General features: G+C 39.4%; 1 protein-coding gene across 12 annotated transcripts in view; it reads right to left on the reverse strand.

Moving 5' to 3' along the window:
• Nucleotides 1-18,221, reverse strand: part of PRRC2C (proline rich coiled-coil 2C) — a 95,299-nt gene that overhangs the window by 16,418 nt on the left and 60,660 nt on the right. For 11 of the 12 annotated variants that reach the window (XM_053909289.1, XM_053909291.1, XM_053909287.1 and 8 more), the window contains exons 18-24: nt 15,746-15,900; nt 13,652-14,426; nt 13,159-13,244; nt 8,227-8,415; nt 7,847-8,098; nt 6,198-6,290; nt 2,373-2,474 (exon numbers count right to left, since the gene is read on the reverse strand). In XM_053909289.1, coding sequence (XP_053765264.1) covers nt 2,373-2,474; nt 6,198-6,290; nt 7,847-8,098; nt 8,227-8,415; nt 13,159-13,244; nt 13,652-14,426; nt 15,746-15,900 — 1,652 coding nt within the window. The remainder of the gene's footprint in view (nt 1-2,372; nt 2,475-6,197; nt 6,291-7,846; nt 8,099-8,226; nt 8,416-13,158; nt 13,245-13,651; nt 14,427-15,745; nt 15,901-18,221) is intronic. The other variant, XM_053909288.1, reaches the window with a different exon arrangement.

Here is an 18,221-nt window from a genome sequence, read left to right on the forward strand (position 1 = left end):
AGAAACAGAAATGTCCTGCCCCTTAGGACTGACCTAAGGCTCTGACTCCAGTTGGAAAGGCACTGAAGGCCCTCCATAAATACCTATTCCTTCTGTATAAGGCAGTTGTCAAATGGCAGATGACAGGCACCTTTTGTTTGGCTGTTTTATGTTCAGCGTTTTAAAAGGCAAAGTAACCAGATAGGTTTTAGGCTTGGGTGCAGTAGAAATAGGTCTTGTTTTACACCCAGACCTCAACAAGCATTTCAGATACTGACTGCTGCCATTTGAATTTGTGACTACGGGCTTTACCTGTAGTCTCCTAGTTTCTTAAAATGTAAAAACAGGTTGCATTTTCATCTACCTAGACCAGTGCTACTGAACAGAAATGTAAATGCAAGCCATATATATAATCTTAAATTTTCTAACGTGTATTTATTTTTGATACAGGGAGAGACAGACCATGAACAGGGGAGGGTCAGAGAGAGGAAGACACAGAATCTGAAGCAGGCTCCAGGCTCTGAGTTGTCAGCACAGAGCCCGACACAGGGCTAGAACTCACGGACCGCAAGATCATGACCTGAGCTGAAGTCAGCCGCTTAACCGACTGAGCCACCCAGGCGACCCATAATCTTAAATTTTCTAATAGCCACATTTTGAAAAACTAAAGAGGTAATACTAATATCGATAACATCTTTTATTCAACCCAATGTATCCACAATGTAAATTAAAAACTACACATCAACACAAAAATTGACATGTTTTAATTTTTAAAAATATTAACATTTCAGATCCGGTGTCTATTTTACACTTACAGCACACACCTCAACTTGGACCAGCCCATTTAAGTGCTAACTAACTACATGTGGTGAGTGGATCCTGAACTGGATGGCACAGATGTAGATCTTCAATAGGAAGGAACAGATACACAGATTGTGGTGTTTTTAGACCTACTGGTCAAAATACTGGGCCAAGAAAAAATGCTGAAAGTAATCTATAAAATTTGGCTGTAAAAAATCAAGTAACAATTTTTAATGGCATAGTTAAGATGTTGTAGGTCTTTGAAATACCAACTTAAAAATACTAATTTTTCCCCTTGACAAAAACTATCAACAAAATCCATGTAATAGAACTTTTCTATACTCATATATTACCCAACTAAAGAGAGATGTCAGAAGAAGTAAAAGTAAAGAAACTAGAGATGTTTTAAGCTAATGACATTTAATTTAAATTCATTTGAATTTTAAATGTATATTTCTTCTTGGAATGTCAAAAACATTAAGTGAAAAGCAGTGTTGAATAGGTTCTCTGAAGAATTAACTGGCCTAAAGAATTTATGATGATATATTTGCCTATGTGAAATTAGACTAGCCTTGAATAGCATACAGTCAAAACCACACATTAAGACACAGTATAAAACACAGACTGAGATAGTCCTTCAAGTGGCAAAACAACGGCTGAGTAGGAACTGGTAATAAAGAGGAAGGACTGGGGAAAGATGGGGGCTAACACAAAGCAGAATGGTTACCCCATAAAATTTTAGTCTCAAACTTCCAGAAATGAACATTGGCCAACAGGTCTCCCCCTCTCCTGAAGACCACCAAAGATTCGCTGTCAACCAATGCAGCATTAGGAGGCCCCGCTATAGAGGTTATACTTGCCCAAATTACAAAACTGAACAAACAGCACCAATGGAATAAACATACACACTTTAAAAAACCTCCACTTTATTTCATGTCTGTGCTTTTTAAAAAAACCTGACTAATCTGGAGGTGAGTGGAAATTGATTTAAAATTCTCAACTCAACTGTAAAAAAGCGTCAGTGACACAGCTCAAAGTTATAAACACAAAAGAGTTTTAAAAACAACCCTAAATTTCTTGATATAAAAAAAGCGTGTTGTCTATTATCTTTTTTGCCCTCTCATTCAAAATTATCCAACAAAAATCAAATCAAAATCACTTGTAATTACCTCATCATAAAACATTCTACTTATTACAGTGCATTCATTCAATTCACATGATTTACAGGAAAGATAGAAAATTAACAGTCTTACCATTACTGGTACTTAGGATAAAACACCAAGCTAGTTGGTTTGTTTTGTACACAACTGATGTATCCAAAAACTATGGTCCCTGAGAGGGACTCAGTACAAACACGGAATATAAGTGCTCTCCTGTATTTTTAACACAAAATTCGTAACCGTAACAAGCCTCACTTTAAAGTGGATTTAGAAATTAATAAAATTTTAGGGTATAATTTGACATAACTATTTCCTCAGCTTAGTAGTGTTGCTTACCACACAAAACAAGTAAAAATACCAAAAGAGTATTTTTAACATATGTCCCCTTGCATGCACTCATCAAGGACCTTTAGAGAAGGACGTTGTACATACCTTGAAGGTGAGGCTGAAAGTAGTGGGAGGAGCTGAAGTGAGGCTGGAGCTCTGTTGGATAGTCTCCCTCTTAGGGAGGGGGAGGGTGTTGGGCAGGGGCACCTGAAAAGGTAGGCAACATATATCATCATCAAAGTTGCTGCAAAAACCCCATTACGGAGAATGCTAAAGTACTCTTTAAGGGTGTTTATTTTTCATCAGAGCCAACAGGAATATTTCATTACTTAGAGTTCCATTGTGTCTGCAGTAATTGATATTTTTGGACATCTTAGAGAAATGCAATCTGCTTTTTTAATGCATATTATTAAAGAAAAAGATCTGTCCCAAATATAAGGTATACACTCAAAGGCAGTTAAAATTTTTTAAAATTTATTTAGAGAGAGAGAATCCCAAGCAGGCTCCACACTGGCAGCACGTGGCCTGATGCAGGGCTTGATCCCATGACCAAGAAATCATGGCCTGAGCCGAAATCAAGAGTTGGATGCTTAACCAACTGAGCCACCCAGGTGTCCTGCCTCGCATATTCTAATGTGTATACTAATCACCAGGGGATGTTATTAAAATGCAGATTCTAGTCAGCTGGAGTGAGGTAAGGCCTAAAATCCTGCATCTCAAACAGGTACCCAAGTGGTGATGCTTCCTAGACCATACATTATTACATTACGTAGCAGAGCTCTAAGGAATATAATTTCCATTAAAATTTTCAGGGACCCATGGGTTCTATCAGAAGCATTTAACATGATAATGAAAATATTAAGAAATTAATCTCCTTCCTGCAATTTAGTCAATACTCTTATAACTGGATTCAAAAACAAAAGTCAAATTGGGAGGAAAGTACAGAATATTGCTACCACCCTGTTACACTGAGCAAGCTGGCTCGCTCTAGTTATAACATGATTATGGCAAATATTGTCAGAAACGTGAATATATTACAAACTCTCTACACATATCTTTTCCCCTCTTAAGTCTCTAGACCTTGAGATTTTATTAGGTACTACAGTATGATTGATTTTGATGGTTCACTTATTCAGATAAAATGAGATGCTTAGCGAGCATTTTAAGGTAATCATTTTAAGATCATCACTTTGTGTGTGGTAGTATGGAGTACTAACAAATTGAGAATACCATGGACTACTTAACAGAGATTACTTTATACATTTTTTAAATAGCTGTGCTAGGAATATTAATTAAAAAAAAAAAAACAACAAAACAGGGGCGCCTGGGTGGCTCAGTCGGTTGAGCGTCTGACTTCAGCTCAGGTCATGATCTCGCAGTCTGTGAGTTCGAGCCCCGTGTCGGGCTCTGTGCTGACAGTTTGGAGCCTGGAGCCTGCTTTGGATTCTGTGTCTCCCTCTCTCTCTGCCCCTCCCCCGCTCATGCTCTGTCTCTCTCTCTCTGTCAAAAAAATAAAATAAAAACATTAAAAAATAATAAAATAAAAACATTAAAAAAATAAAAAAAAAAACCCAACACCTGCATTTAAATCTTCAAGACATTCAAAGATTTCAAGATTCAAAATGATTGTAACATTAAGTAATACTATCCAATAAACACCAGCTAAATATCTTAAATAAGTAGATTAACCCTTATCAAGAATAATTTTTTCAAAACACAAAAGCTCTATGCATAAAACCCTCAAACACACTAATGAGTGAAAAAGGAACATTTCAAAAGGTCCTAACATTTTTCCCATGTAGGACATTTTTTTTTAAAGTATTTATTTTGAGAGAGTGCGTGAGCAGGGGAGGGGCAGAGAGAGAAGGAGAGAATCCCAAACAGGCCCTGCACCGTCAGTCAGCGCAGAGCCCAACGCGGGGCTCGAACCCAGGAACAGTGAGATTATGACCCGAGCCGAAACTAAGAGCGGGACACTCAACCGACTAAGCGCCCCAGGACCCCCTAGGACATTTGTTTTTAACGCTACGTTAGTTAAGTTCAGAATCACCGCTATACTTGGCACAAATAAGCACCACTGTGAAATGACTCCAAACTGATGACCACCTGTAATTCTCCCTGACCCAAGATGATCTTCCTGTTTTCACACATGCTGTGGATACACAGCTAAAAGGCAAATGTAGACGACTTGCTCAGACACAGGCTGGGTCTCCCTCTTTTAGTTACCCTGCATGCACAAGGCACTACACTTTGATCAGCACTGCAGATCACACGGAAACCATGAAAACACTCTCATGAATATTTTCAGTGACTTTTAAGGGTTCTGAGAACTTATTCATATTTCATGAACCATATTTTTAGAGGGTGGTCTGGGAGAAAGCATCATATACTTTCTTGAAAAAGTGTCATCTAAAAAATTTTTTTTAATGAGAGAAGACAAAGTATGATTCAACTTTATGTTGAGGCTCACTGATTCAGTATTTGATAATCAACATAGTGGTATCCACACTTACCTGACAGAAAGACAAGGAGTCTTTCTGTCCTTTCCAAATTTCCCATTACTTCTTACAGGAAATTAAAGAAATTTAAGACTATCTCCAAAAAGGTAAGGGAAAAGGGATTTGGTATATCAAGAGAGGCTCTATTACACGGAAAAGCTGGAGACATTACATTAATCAGCTCCTGAGGAGCTCTCCTATCACTAACAGAAAACATGCAACATACTCCTTTCTCTCTCTTTTCCTCAGTCCTATGGCCTGACCACTAAAGTTGGATTAAATGGTCCCTAATGCACTTTATGTCTCTAAAATTCTATATACTTGATGCCAGATGGAAAACTAGAAAGCACAGGGAAAAACATCTGTAAGACCTAAGATTTTTATTCTCAGAATGATAGAGTTAAAGCCCTTTGTGTGAAAGGTTTAAATATATCTGTGAAGGAGATTTTTGAAAAGAATGAGCCTTATTGTATATTTTAAAAAGAGAGCAACTGACCAAATTTCCACCACACCTGCCCTCCAGAACAAGGGCCGCATGTGTAACTCTAAAATGCTCTTCCACCGCAGAGGGTTACCTAACTTGTCTGGGCTTATAATTTTTCACCTGTCAATGAACTAGCCAAAATGAGGGACTGTAACGACTTAACATAATCTTGAATTATAACACGGCTGTTCTGGAAAACTACAGCCAAATTTACGTCACTTACTATCACTTAAAAAAAATGTTGTTTAATGTTTATTTTTTCAGAGACAGAGACAGACAGACCACAAACTGGAAGGGACAGAGAGAGAGAGAGAGAGAGAGAGAGAGAGAGGGAGACACAGAATTGGAAGCAGGCTCCAGGCTCTGAGCTGTCAGCACAGAGCCTGACGTGAGACTTGAACTCACGAACTGCGAGATCATGACCTGAGCCGAAGCCGGATGCTCAACCAGCTAAGTCACCCAGGTGCCCCAACTTACTATCACTTGTTAACAGAGCATTTGAGAGTTTCTGAAGTACAATACTTACACATATGTTACAGCTCAATCTTTACAACAGGAATGTTGCTAAGATACAATGTAATTTTTTTTAAGCTCAAAAAGAAACACAAGGAATCTTTGGCAACACTCTTTGTTTTAATTGAGTGAGCTTTCACTGCATTATGAAAGGTTTCATTTAAGAACAAAATTATCAACCAAATAAATTATTGAATCTGTAGAATGTGAAAGGAAAGAACAAAATTCTTAACCAAAACCAGGTTAACAGGATTGGTACTTACGAAACTAAGCCTAAGCTTTGACTATTTTTGGTACTTATTGTTATGAGTGCCCCAAAACACAAATTGACTAGGACCTTTCCCAGAGAGGAATTAAGTATCGGTCACACGGTATGTATCAGGTAACAACAGCAGGTCCCTGACCAAACCTGAGCGTCCGAAGTTGATTACTCACATCGTTAACCAAAGTGTCCTCCATCTTTGCATTATTAGTAGCCACAGTGTTAGGCAGAGAAGAAGAAGGTGTAGTATAGTCTGTCACAGACTCCTGTGGAGCAGTAATAGAAAAAAATACGCTGTAAACTAAATTAGTGACTCACCTTCTAATGACAGCCTAACAGATGTAAAGTTGTTTTGGAGAAAGCAGAAGAGATCTTAAGACTCAAATTACTCAGATCTTTAAAAGCAATAGTGTGATAAAACAAATGTGGACTCACCACTGAAGGGGTGACGTTTCAACTACTGCTGGGGTCCTGTACAGTTTTTTTTTTAATGCGTTGCTATACTGTACGTCAATTACACTCCAATTACAACTTAAAAAATTTACATGCATTGCACAGTAGGAGGCTGCCAACAGTACCATTTATTTCTGTGGATTACTAAAAGAACTCTATGTGGTTCTCATACTTAATCTATAGCTTACTTTCAACTACTGTTTTTTTTATTCTCTTCAAAATACAACACAGATAAGTGAGTGTCAAGATCTTAGTTGTTGCACTTAGGTTTTAGGATAAACCTGTTTATCTTCATGAATCTGTTCTTTAAATATGGTAGAGTTGGATCATCAGAGTTTTTTGTTTACATGTATTGACTTGTATAGCAATTAAAAGGAACGAAATATTCAAACATGAAAGTTTCCACCTACCTTTCTTCTCACTGAGTATATGAACCAGAGTGAACACAAAAGGGCAGGCATAAATTTTGCCATTCCCACAAGCATTGGTCCATATAAGTCACTCAGTGTATCTTGCCATAATGAGTATTTTTAAAGATCTGCACCTTTCATTCAATGAGGTCCCTAAACACTAGTCAATGATTTCCTCTGGTGCTCAAGCAATGGAAGTGATCTACTGCAACCCTGGAAGAAAACTGGCTATCCTGGAGTCACTAAAAATTTGATATGACCTACTTCCCAATTTCAGAATCTTACTAGTGGGCAAGGTAAGGCTCCACTGTAACCCCATTAACAAAAACATACAACAATCCTTTCAAAGCCTGTCAAAGCCCAATGAAAAGCATTCGAATCTTGTGTGCACATTTTTCACTTCAACTACTCAGTCCAGAATTAAGAATAAATTTCCACAGAAAGAAATAATTTATTATAAGGAATTTCTTTAGATCACAAATGCATACCATGCAATAAGAGTCTCTGCAGAATAACCCATTCGTTTATAGAATTATATGCCTCAAGCCAAAGAAGAGGAGGAGGAGGAGGAGGAGGAGGAGGAGGAGGAGGAGGAGGAAGAGGAGGAGGAGGAGGAAGAGGAGGAGGAGGAGGAGGAGGAGGAGGAGGAAGAGGAGGAGGAGGAGGAGGAGGAGGAGGAGGAGGAGGAGGAGGAGGAAGAGGAGGAGGAGGAGGAGGAGGAGGAGGAAGAGGAGGAGGAGGAGGAGGAGGAGGAGGAGGAAGAGGAAGAGGAGGAGGAAGAGGAGGAGGAGGAGGAGGAGGAGGAGGAAGAGGAAGAGGAAGAAGAAAGAAGAAGAAAGAAGAAAGAAGAAGCAGAAAGATGAAGGAAGAGAGAAGAGGAAGAGTATTATCGCTGTTTTCCCCACTCATTCAGACATGGTTTGCATCAACCGAGCCAGTCACCACTGCATGTTGCCTACCTTCACGTTAGTGCCATATTCTGTGGATGAGACTGAAATCATTGTTCCTATTTCAGTAGACATTTCAGAAACTGCTTTGGTTTCTTTTGTTGTTACAGGATCTGTATTTCTGACTGTAGCAGCGCTTGGTTTCTCTTGTCCTTCTGGCTCCACCTGTTGGGCATCTTTCACCTTTCTATTTTTTAACGATCGTTCTTTTCCAATAGGACCTGGTTTGTGTTCTTTGTTTTCTACTGGACTCAAATCTGGAAGCTAAAAATTCAATGTTTATGACAAAAAGGCATCACGACCAAAGACAATTCATTGAAAATTAATTCAACTTTAAAACTGTTAACCGTTCTCCTTTAAATGTTAGTGGCTTTCATATGAATTATATTTACCTTCTGGGCTTTGATAGGGCCTGCCCGAGGCTGCTTCTGCCGTTGTTCTTTCGGTTCAGGTATCTTGTCCGTGTTTTTTTCCGAAAGCACAGGCACAATTTCATTTTCATTCCCATTTGAAGCTGGAGCACCAAACTGAATTGTGTCAATGCCAATTTCAACTCCACTTTCTTGACCATTCTTTGTTCCCTAGGAAGAAAATATTTTAAAACTTGATTATTATCAAAGCAAACGGAGTTCAAAGATGACTTAATGATGTATGTAGCACATATTTCATAACAGGAGGTTTGAAGCGATCTATGCATTAACTGACACTGATCATGTTTTAAGAGAACTTTCCTTTAGCCACTACTGATCTGTATTAAAAAACGACTCATAAAATGAAAACCAGGACAAGACTTAACGTTTTCTAAAGTCCTGGCTTTAAGAGTTAGAAGTTTGAGTGTGGGCAAATCATAGCCTCAAGTTACTCACTCATTTATAACAAATGTAAAAGCGACAGACACACAAAGACAGCATCAGCAACAAATAAACGGATGAGGGAGAGAAGAAAGATAGGAACACGTGTCACATACTTAAGTTTCCTTTAAAAGAAAATGAAATAATGTCCATGAAAATACTCTGTGTTTGGTAATAGAGTGCACACAATTTAGGAATCAAATTAAACTGCTAACTTATGTGGCATCTTTGTGCAAGGCACTAATCCAGACACCAGGAATCTAACTTAGTCTAACTTGCAGAATTCGCATTACAGCATATGGAGAAAATGAACAACTTGAAAGGGATATGCAAAAATCAATACATGGTTAAGCCACTTCAGATTGGTGGACAAAAAAGGCCCTGAGGAGGTCACACCGAAACTTAATCTAAAAGACCAAATCAGGGGGAAGTGTTTCTAGCAGAGAAAACACCCGGTGTAAAGGTTAAGAATTAAAAAAAGGGTAGTGGAGGCTGGAACATAGCAGGTGTTAGCAGCTGTGGTAGAAGATGAACAAGTGGAAAGCTAGACAAAATAGGGTTTTCTAACCTAGAGAACATTTGTAACAATTACTTAATCTTTTCAGGAAGAACGAACAAACAAACAAAACTTGGGACAAGGTTCAACTTCAGGCCTTGGTCTTACAATCAAATCATTATGTCCTATCAGCGTAGGTATCCCTGAACTTAGCGTATCAGTCAATTTCTGTGTAAGGTTACTGTTACATTTATCACTGTAACAGTATCAACGGTATGAAAAGAACATGCCATTCAGATTTTATTTTATTTTGTTTACTGGGGAGAGGGGGCTGGAGGAGAATCTTAAGCAGGCCCCAAGCTCAGCGTGGAGCCTGACACGGAGCTAGATCCCACGACCCCTGGATCATGACCTGAGCCGAAATTAAGAGTCGGATGCTCAAGTGACGGAGCTACCCAGGTGCCGTCAGATTTACTTTTAATATGTGAATATTCTCTTTCAAATACAGGCAAACATTATTGATGTAACTTAGAATAAAAATCTCTATTTGCTTTAGTCAATGATGAAATTCTATAATCCAGTGTAAATGTACAATTAACATTAGAAAAGCAAAATAGTGCAGAAACTAATCACTGAAAGCTATTGATTTTATGTACAGAAACAATTAAGAACTTATACATAGTTTAATGAAATGCAAAAACAGATTGACAGTTAATAGCACTATTACAAAATGTGAGTTTTAGGAAGAATATCATATCCTTTGAAACAAAAAATATTTATAATGAAACTGAGATCATATTATATCACCAATCTTGATGGGTCTATTTGGTGTATCTAACATTCATAGCACTGAATGAAACTATCGTAAAGAACTGTACTTCGGGGTGCCTGGGTGGCTCAAACCGACGCCCAGGCTCCGTACTGACAGCGTACAACCTGCTTGGGATTCTTCTTCTCTCTCTCAAAACAAACAAACAAACAAACAAACAAACAAACAAACAAACAAACATTTAAAGGGAAAAAAGGAACTGTATTTCACTAGAGTCATTCAAGAAATCCCATCAAGGAACACCTTCCAACCACGAAATGAATTAAAAGTGAACTGTAACTTTGCTAGCTCAAAGTTCACCATGAGGCAATATTCCAAAATCATGTGCAATGAACATCAACCAAAAAATCACGTTCTATCCAGAAAACATAAAAAGGATAAAGAAAGACGTGAAAAAAATGAAATACCACCAAAGTATCTTCCTCTGCTACCTGTCTGAAGGCAGATGTGAGCATTCTTTCAAGTATGCTTTCTACTGCAGTACTGGAAACCCATAGGAGAACGTCTACAAGAAAAATCTTGCAGCTAAGAGTGCTGAAAAATCATTCCAGTACTTCAATGTCAATTTAAAAACTGGTAACAAACAGTTTAATAAACTCATTAAATCCAGTGTACCCATCCAAAACACAAGAAACACTTTCCACCCCGTCTTTCGTTATCAGTAGGAAATAGCTTGAACTTCCTATATAAAAAATGCTACGATTAATCCTAATGCCTATATCAACAGGAAAAAGAAAAATGATTAAACTGAGGATCTTAAATACTGAATGCAGTGACTCCAAATTATACTTTTCTCTACAGGCATTTTTTCCCTCCCACTTTCTCTTAAATTCACTCTAACCAGGCTTTCATGCCTACTGCTCCACTGACACTACCCTTGTCAAAGTCACCAGTGACCACCACATTATTTCATTAGTTTCGATTCTCAGGCCTATCTTACTTGACCTTTCAGCAGAATCTGATACATTCAATTTATCCCTCCTCTTTTCAACTCGTTGTTCACTTAGATCCTCCAGGGCACTTTTCCAATCACAGCTTTTTATGAGTTGGAAAGCCTGAGGACTCAGCTTCTGATTCTCTTCTCTTTTCTAACCACTCTTAGAATTCATTCTCCTCTGGTGGCCTCATCCAACCACATCACTTTAAGTGCCTACTAATGACTGAAATTCATGTCTCCAAACCAGATAATCTCCCGTGGACTACAGACTCTTCCATCCAACAACCTACCCAACGGCTCCACTTAGATGTGTAACAACCTAAATCTAACGTGCCCCAAACCAAATTCCCTCATCTTTTCCCCCAATGCTGATCCATTTTATAGCTTCCCAGTCAAAACCGATGGAAACTCTATTCCTCTCGTTCAAGTCAAAAACTTTGGAGATAAATCTCATTCTTTTTCACATACGATATTTAATCCATCAGCATGTCAGCTTTCTTTATCTTCAAATACCTAAAAACCAACCATTTCTCATCATCTTGAATGCCACTCCTTGGTTTAAGTTACCATAGTTTGGTTATTATGATAGCATCTTAACTTCTACTCTTTGCCCGCCCCCCCCCCCCCCCCCAGACTAGTCTTAACAAACTACTCAGAATAACCTTTTAAAAGTCAGGTGCTGTCATTCTCTTGCTTAAAACTATCTATTATCTTCCTGAGTCTCCCAAAGGCCCTGTAGGGGCTGTCTTCTGTTATGCTTCTAGCTTCATCTGTTCTCTCTCCATCCCTTAAGTTCACTACAGCCACAGAGACCTCCCTGATCTTCCTCAAACACATCAGCCATATCCCTCTCCCCCGGCTTTTGTATTTGCTGTTCTCTGAATCAGGAATTCACTTTTCCTCACAAATCTTAATAGCTTGCTCTTACCTCTTCTAAGTCTTTAACTCAAATGCTCACCTAAGGAGCATTTCTTAGCCAACCAATTTTAAATGATCTCCATATCTCTTGGGAAATTACTTACATACCTTCCCTACTTGGCTTTTCTCCTCAGCACTGATCACCATTTAACATACTATATGGTATATGTTAGTGGTCCCCTCCCAACCACAACGGAAGCCCCATGAATACAGGGCTTTTTGTCCATTTTTAATCACACTCTCTCCCTGTTTTGTAAACCCATGAGTTAGAACACAGCCTGGTATACCACAAGTGCTCAAGAAATGTTTGTTCAATGAATAAGTGAAAACCTGCTAACCTAAATAGTCATTTACCAATACTGCACATTTGAGAAATTATGGCAAAACTTCTGTAAACACTGCTTCTAAGTAATTATACTAATTAGTCGAGCAAAAACATGGTAGAAAAGTAAAAAAAACTAGTAACTGCACTTATATTCTTTGTATCACAAGCACTTTTATTAAGACTTGAATTAAAAAATGTTAACCTCAGGGCACCTGGGTGGCTCAGTGGGTCGAGCATCCACTCTTGATTTTGGCTCAGGTCATGATCTCGAGGTTTGTGGGCTGGAGCTCAAGTCGGGCTCCACACTGACTGCACAGAGCCTGCTTGGGATTCTCTCTCCCTCTCTCTCTGCCCCTCCCCACCTCACAGTCTCTGTCTTTCTCTCTCAAAATAAATATTTTTAACAAACCTAACTAAAAAAAAAAATGTTAACCTTATTAGGTCTAAAGATGAGAAATAGCTTATAAATGTAGAGATCCAGCAGCAATATTATCACTTAGGAACTTGTTAGAAACGTATCCAGGCCTGGGTGACTGGGTGCCTCAACTGGTTGAGGATCTGACTCTTGATTTTGGCTCAGGTCATAATCTCAGTCTCGGGATCAAGCCCATGTCGGGCTCCATGATGAGTGTGAAGCCTGCTTGAGATTCTCTCTCTCTGCCTCTCTCCCCTGCTTGAGGGGAAGGAAGGAGAGGGAGGGAGGGAGGGAGGGAGGGAGGGAGGGAGGGAGAGAGAGAGAGAGAGAGAGAGAGACACAGACAGACAGAGAGAAGGAGGGAGGGAGGAAGGAAGGAATGTATGTAGGTCTCAACCGACTTAATGAAGTGGAAAACTCTGGGCAGTGGTCTCAGCAATCTCTTTTAATAAGTTGTCCAGGTGACTGTGATGCACGCTCAAGTCTGAAAACTATTTTAAGGGAACTCCGGTACACTAACCCCAACTAAGGCCATTATTAAGTCTACTCCTACCTCTGATGAAGTAGCTGATCCAAACGATGTTAGGGGCTTATTCCACGCACTGACTGAAGGTGGCTGTGGTGGACTAATGGGACCTACTAAAAAGAAGAAGTCACGGGAAATGAGACCATTAAAATTTAGAGCTCAATAATCCCTAACCTATTTTACCTTTTCTTTCAACAGTAGCCTGACAATAAAACAGTGACTTTCACGATACACTTAAGAGAATTTTGTAGACCAAAATAAATAGATGTCCCCCCCAAACAGTGTACTTTTTTAATCAACACAAAATTGTGTCCATAAAATATGGCTGTTAAAAGTATAACACATTTGTTTTAGAAACAAAGCCTTCAAGAAAGGAAGCGAAGAAAAAATTACTATTACTGCTTCTTACTAAGAAAAAAATAAGGTGGCTAGGAAAATATACCAAGTGTATAAATGAAATTGAAAACAAACCTAATATTCTCATGCCATACCCCACCCGTCACTTCTCTGTTGAACTTACATTTCTTTGAGATGTCATTCAGCACAGCTGGTGGGGCCACCTTGTTATCCCATAATTCAGTTGTAAGTGTGCCATGTGACTGTGAGGTCTGGATGGATTTTCCCGTGGCTACGTAATCTGTGCCATTAGGTGTCTGAGCTGAAGGTAGTCTGATTGAAGGTGGTGGCTGTTTCGAAGACTGTGTCGTAGTTTGAAGTGGACTCTGGACTGGTTTATGAGTCTGGCCCTGAGTCTGGGCTGGTGCGGTGGGGGCTGGAGCAGAGATGGGGACGAGGGCTGGAGCTGAAGGTGGGGCGGTGACTAGGGTCGGGGCTGGGGCCGGGGTCGGGGTCGGGGTTGGAATCGGGGTTGGGCCGGCTGGGGCTGAGGCAGCTGGGGTTGAGGTTGAAGCCGGGGCTAGGGCAGAAGCAAGTATGGGAATGGAGGCTGAGGCGAGGATGGGCGCTGAGGCTGGGGCTGTGGCGAGGATGGGGACAGAGGCTGGGGCTGTGGAAGAGACGGTAGCTGCAGCTGAGGTGGAGGGTGGGACAGGAGCGGAGGCCGAGGCTGGGAGTGGAGACGAGACTGCAGTTAGGCCTGGGGCTGGGCCTGGGCCTGGGCCTGGGCCTGGGCCTGGGGCTGGGCCTGGGCCTGGGGCCGAGGCTGTAGCTGGAGCTGTAGCTGTAGCTGGAGACTGGGCCTGCTGGGGTCCTGTAGCTTGTTTTTTGGCAAATCTTGGAGGAAGCTTAGAAGTCTGACTTCTTCCCTTCTCATTTGCATTCTTTTTGTTCCAGACCTTAAAAAATTGTTAAGAAACATTTTTGTCAATAATGTAGCTGAAAGTTAATGGTCTATGAATATCTCTAACAAGATCTACTAATTTAGTCCCTTTAGTTTTCAAAATAGGTACTTGATAGAGCAAAAATATCAAAGCTGCAATGAGATTTTAAATTATGAAAAGCCAAGATGTTACTAGGGACAAAAGACAAATATGTATTATACATTCTTGATATATAGTTTCATAATCTCTTTCACAATTCTAAAAGTCAAAAAATTAAGGAATTTTTCAGTGAATTCAACTGGCAGCAAAGTCTGCCCTGATCTGGGGCACCTGGGTGGCTCAGTCGGTTAAGCGTCCAACTTTAGCTCAGGTCATGGTCTCGAGGTCAAGAGTTTGAGCCCCGCATCGGGCTCTGTGCTGACAGCTCAGAGCCTGGAGCCTGCTTCGGATTCTGTATTTTCCCCTCTTTCTATGCTCCTCCCGGGCTTGTGTGTTCTCTCATTCTCTCTCAAATTAAAAAAAAAAAAAAAAAAAAAAAATCTGACCTGATCTGACAAAAAACTACTTACTGGCTTCGCTCAACTTACATCTGCCACAGAAATATTAATCTGTGGGTGTGGCCGAGGTCTTATGCCATATAGGATACCATTTTTATCTTAAAAATTAATGAATGAATAGATAAATAGACAAATGAATGAATGACTTCTGAAAATACCTAGTCCCAAGGGCAATATTCAACTGAACTCAATATTACCATTCACATAGAATTTTTACAGTGTTTCTTGTTTTTGGGCCTTCTCATTTGTCAGAGCTTATTATCACTAAGATCTATATGTTTTATTTATTTTTATCCTGTGTCAGCATTTAGCAAAATGGGTGTCTGGGTTGATTTAAATGGGGTAACTTACCGTGATGCATACTGTGTGTTTAAATGAACTAGTTTAGATTATAATCAAAACTTTTACAGGTCAAGAATCTGCAATTTATTGTATCATGGCAGGTGTCTTCAAGAGATTCCTAAGATAATTTAAAATTAACTAGCTCTGCCATGAAGTAAGATGGGACAAATAAGATGACCAGTACTGAAACATGAAACATTCCTGAATGAAAGATGGTCTTCTCTACGGCAAACAGTGAGCTACGGTGATTACATTCTATTTAACATTTGCCTCAATTCTGGTTAAAAACAATTTAAAGTTGTGACAATCAAAGCCATTTAGAACACATGAATAAATGCAGCCTTGATATTATAGGTAGATAGAAACCTTTTGATTATTTGCTAATATATTTTGGGCAACAATCTAAGTATCTAGTAACAAACTGAAACACTAAACCTGTATGATTTGTTCTTCCTTCTTTCGACGTTCCTCATCCTGTAAACGTTTTTGTTGTTTTTTGGAAACCACTTCCGTAAAACCATCATCATTCAAATTTGACTGGGGGTCTTCAACTACTGTCACTTCAGGATGGTCGTCAATTATAACAACACCTATGGGTACGGAAAAAGATTTAAAATGATATTTTCTGTTTTTCAAATGAAAAGATAAACACATGTTTAATCCAATAGTGAAGAAAGAAAGAAAGAAAGAAAGAAAGAAAGAGAATAAAAGAAAGGCAAAGCAAAAATCTTGTTCTGATAATCCACAGTATAACCCAATTCCCAAACCATAAAGTAGCCATTTGTTACTAAGATTTGAAGAGACTTAATAGATACATGATTTCGTAAATAAGGTTAAATTTTTTTTTTTGACCTTTTGAAGTCCCTGAATGATATGCATCTTTTTTTTCCCCAGCAATACAGTGGTGTTATCTTTTAAAACACTCTACTATCTTAGTCAAATCATGTAACCTCTAATTCTCCCAGGATCCAATCTGTATCGCGCTATACGCATCTACATAGCACTTTACTTGTATCTAACCATTCTAAGAGGTGGATATTACTATTGTTTCTCCTTTTCAAAACACGAATAAACTCTCGACAAGCTGACATGCTAAAGGTGAGCTGGTGAATAGCCAAGCTGGTCTTATGACTCTTAATGCCTGTTTTATGCAGACCATTGTCTACAACATGTAGTTGGTTAAAAACAAACAAAATGTATGTGAAAGTTCTACGTGAATGTAAAGTAGCACAGATGTACGCCAAGTCATAATAACCTTGCAGATTAGTAATTCAAGATGTATCTTCAACTCATTGTCCAACTAACAATTATTTGGGCTATCTTCCTAAAACTATACATCCTAGAAAGTGTAAGAAATCTAGATCTCTTAAGTTTATTTACTTATTATTTGAGAGGGAAAGAGCACGAGTGGGGGAGAGGGGCAGAGAAAGAGAGAGGAAGAGAATCTCAAGCAGGCTCCAACATGGGGCTCAAGTAACCTTGAAATCACAACCTGAGGCGAAATCAAGAGTCGGATGCTCGACTGACTGAGCCAGCCAGGCGCCCCAAGATCCCTTAAATTTAATATTTAAAAGAAAACTTAAAATAGGTCAGGCAATGCAAACTGTGGTTGCAGGTATGTTTCCAAAATAAATATAAGAAAATGGTGAGGCTGGGAAGCCTGGGTGGCTCAGTCGGTTAAGCATTCGACTTCGGCTTAGGTCATGATCTCATGATTCAGGAGTTCAAGCCCCACATCAGGCTGACTGCTGTAAGCCCTGAACCCGCTTTTGGAGCCTCTGTCCCCATCCCCATCCCCGCTCTTCCCCCACTCATGTTCTCTCTCTCACAAAAATAAACATTTAAAAAAGGGGGAGGGTAAGGCAATTCAAGTAAGTTATGTTAATTTGTAAAACATATACATCTTAATTGGGGAACACAAAACAAAAATACGAATTTGCTTGGGAATGATACATATACAACTGTGAGGGATGGCAAGAGGGTATCATCCGGGAGTGGTTTGTAGGGAATCCACTTGCAAACAATTCTCTTTACATAGCTAAAAATTTCCACTTATGTGAATAGTGACAGGAAAACAAAAATACTAAGACCGGCTCCTACTTTTTAAAACCTATTACTGTTCTTGTTTTTCTGTTTTACAAAATTTTAAGTAATCTCAGGGACGCCTGGGTGGCTTAGTTAAGTGTGTGACTGACTCTTGATTTCGGCTCAGGTCATGATCTCATGGTTTGTGAGTTTGAGTCCTGTGTCGGGCTGTGTGCTGACAGTTCAGAGACTGGAGTGTGCTTTGAATTCTGTCTTTCCCTCTCTGTCTGCCCCTCCCCTGCACATGCTCACTTGCTCTCTCTCTCAAAAATAAACATTAAAAAAATAATAATACAATAATGTAAGTAATCTCTACATCCAACGAACGTGAGGTTTGAACCCACAACACCAAGGTCAAGAGTTGCACGCTCCACTGACTGAGCCAAACTGGCACCCCATGTTATTTTGCTTTTCTAATAAAACCTTGATTGGCTCTGATTTATCTATGATACTTCTACTATGTGGGGTTTTAAGTCCTTTACAAGATTAACTCTAAAATGGAACAGCACTCATTTCAATGAAAGGTCTTAGACAAGTCACTGGATGTCGTGCCGTCCATTACATCACAGCGGTAAAGAGACCTTCAATTGTAAGTTCATCTCAGTCTCCCACTTAGACTACATCGTGTGTGTGTAAAGCTTTTCTTCATAGCCATGCCATCACTCATTACTTTAATTTTCTTGCCAAAGACCTTTTTTAGAATCCTCTGAAGAGCTCGTTTGCCCAACTACAGGCAACCTCTATAGAAATCTGAATAATACTTTGTTTTCAACACCCTGTTCTTACCTGGTGCTTTGTAACATTTTGGGCTAAAGAGAAATTACTT

Source organism: Panthera pardus, unplaced genomic scaffold (assembly GCF_024362965.1).
Source record: "Panthera pardus isolate Hobbes unplaced genomic scaffold, ASM2436296v1 HiC_scaffold_21, whole genome shotgun sequence".
NCBI classification, from domain to species: Eukaryota; Metazoa; Chordata; class Mammalia; order Carnivora; family Felidae; genus Panthera; species Panthera pardus.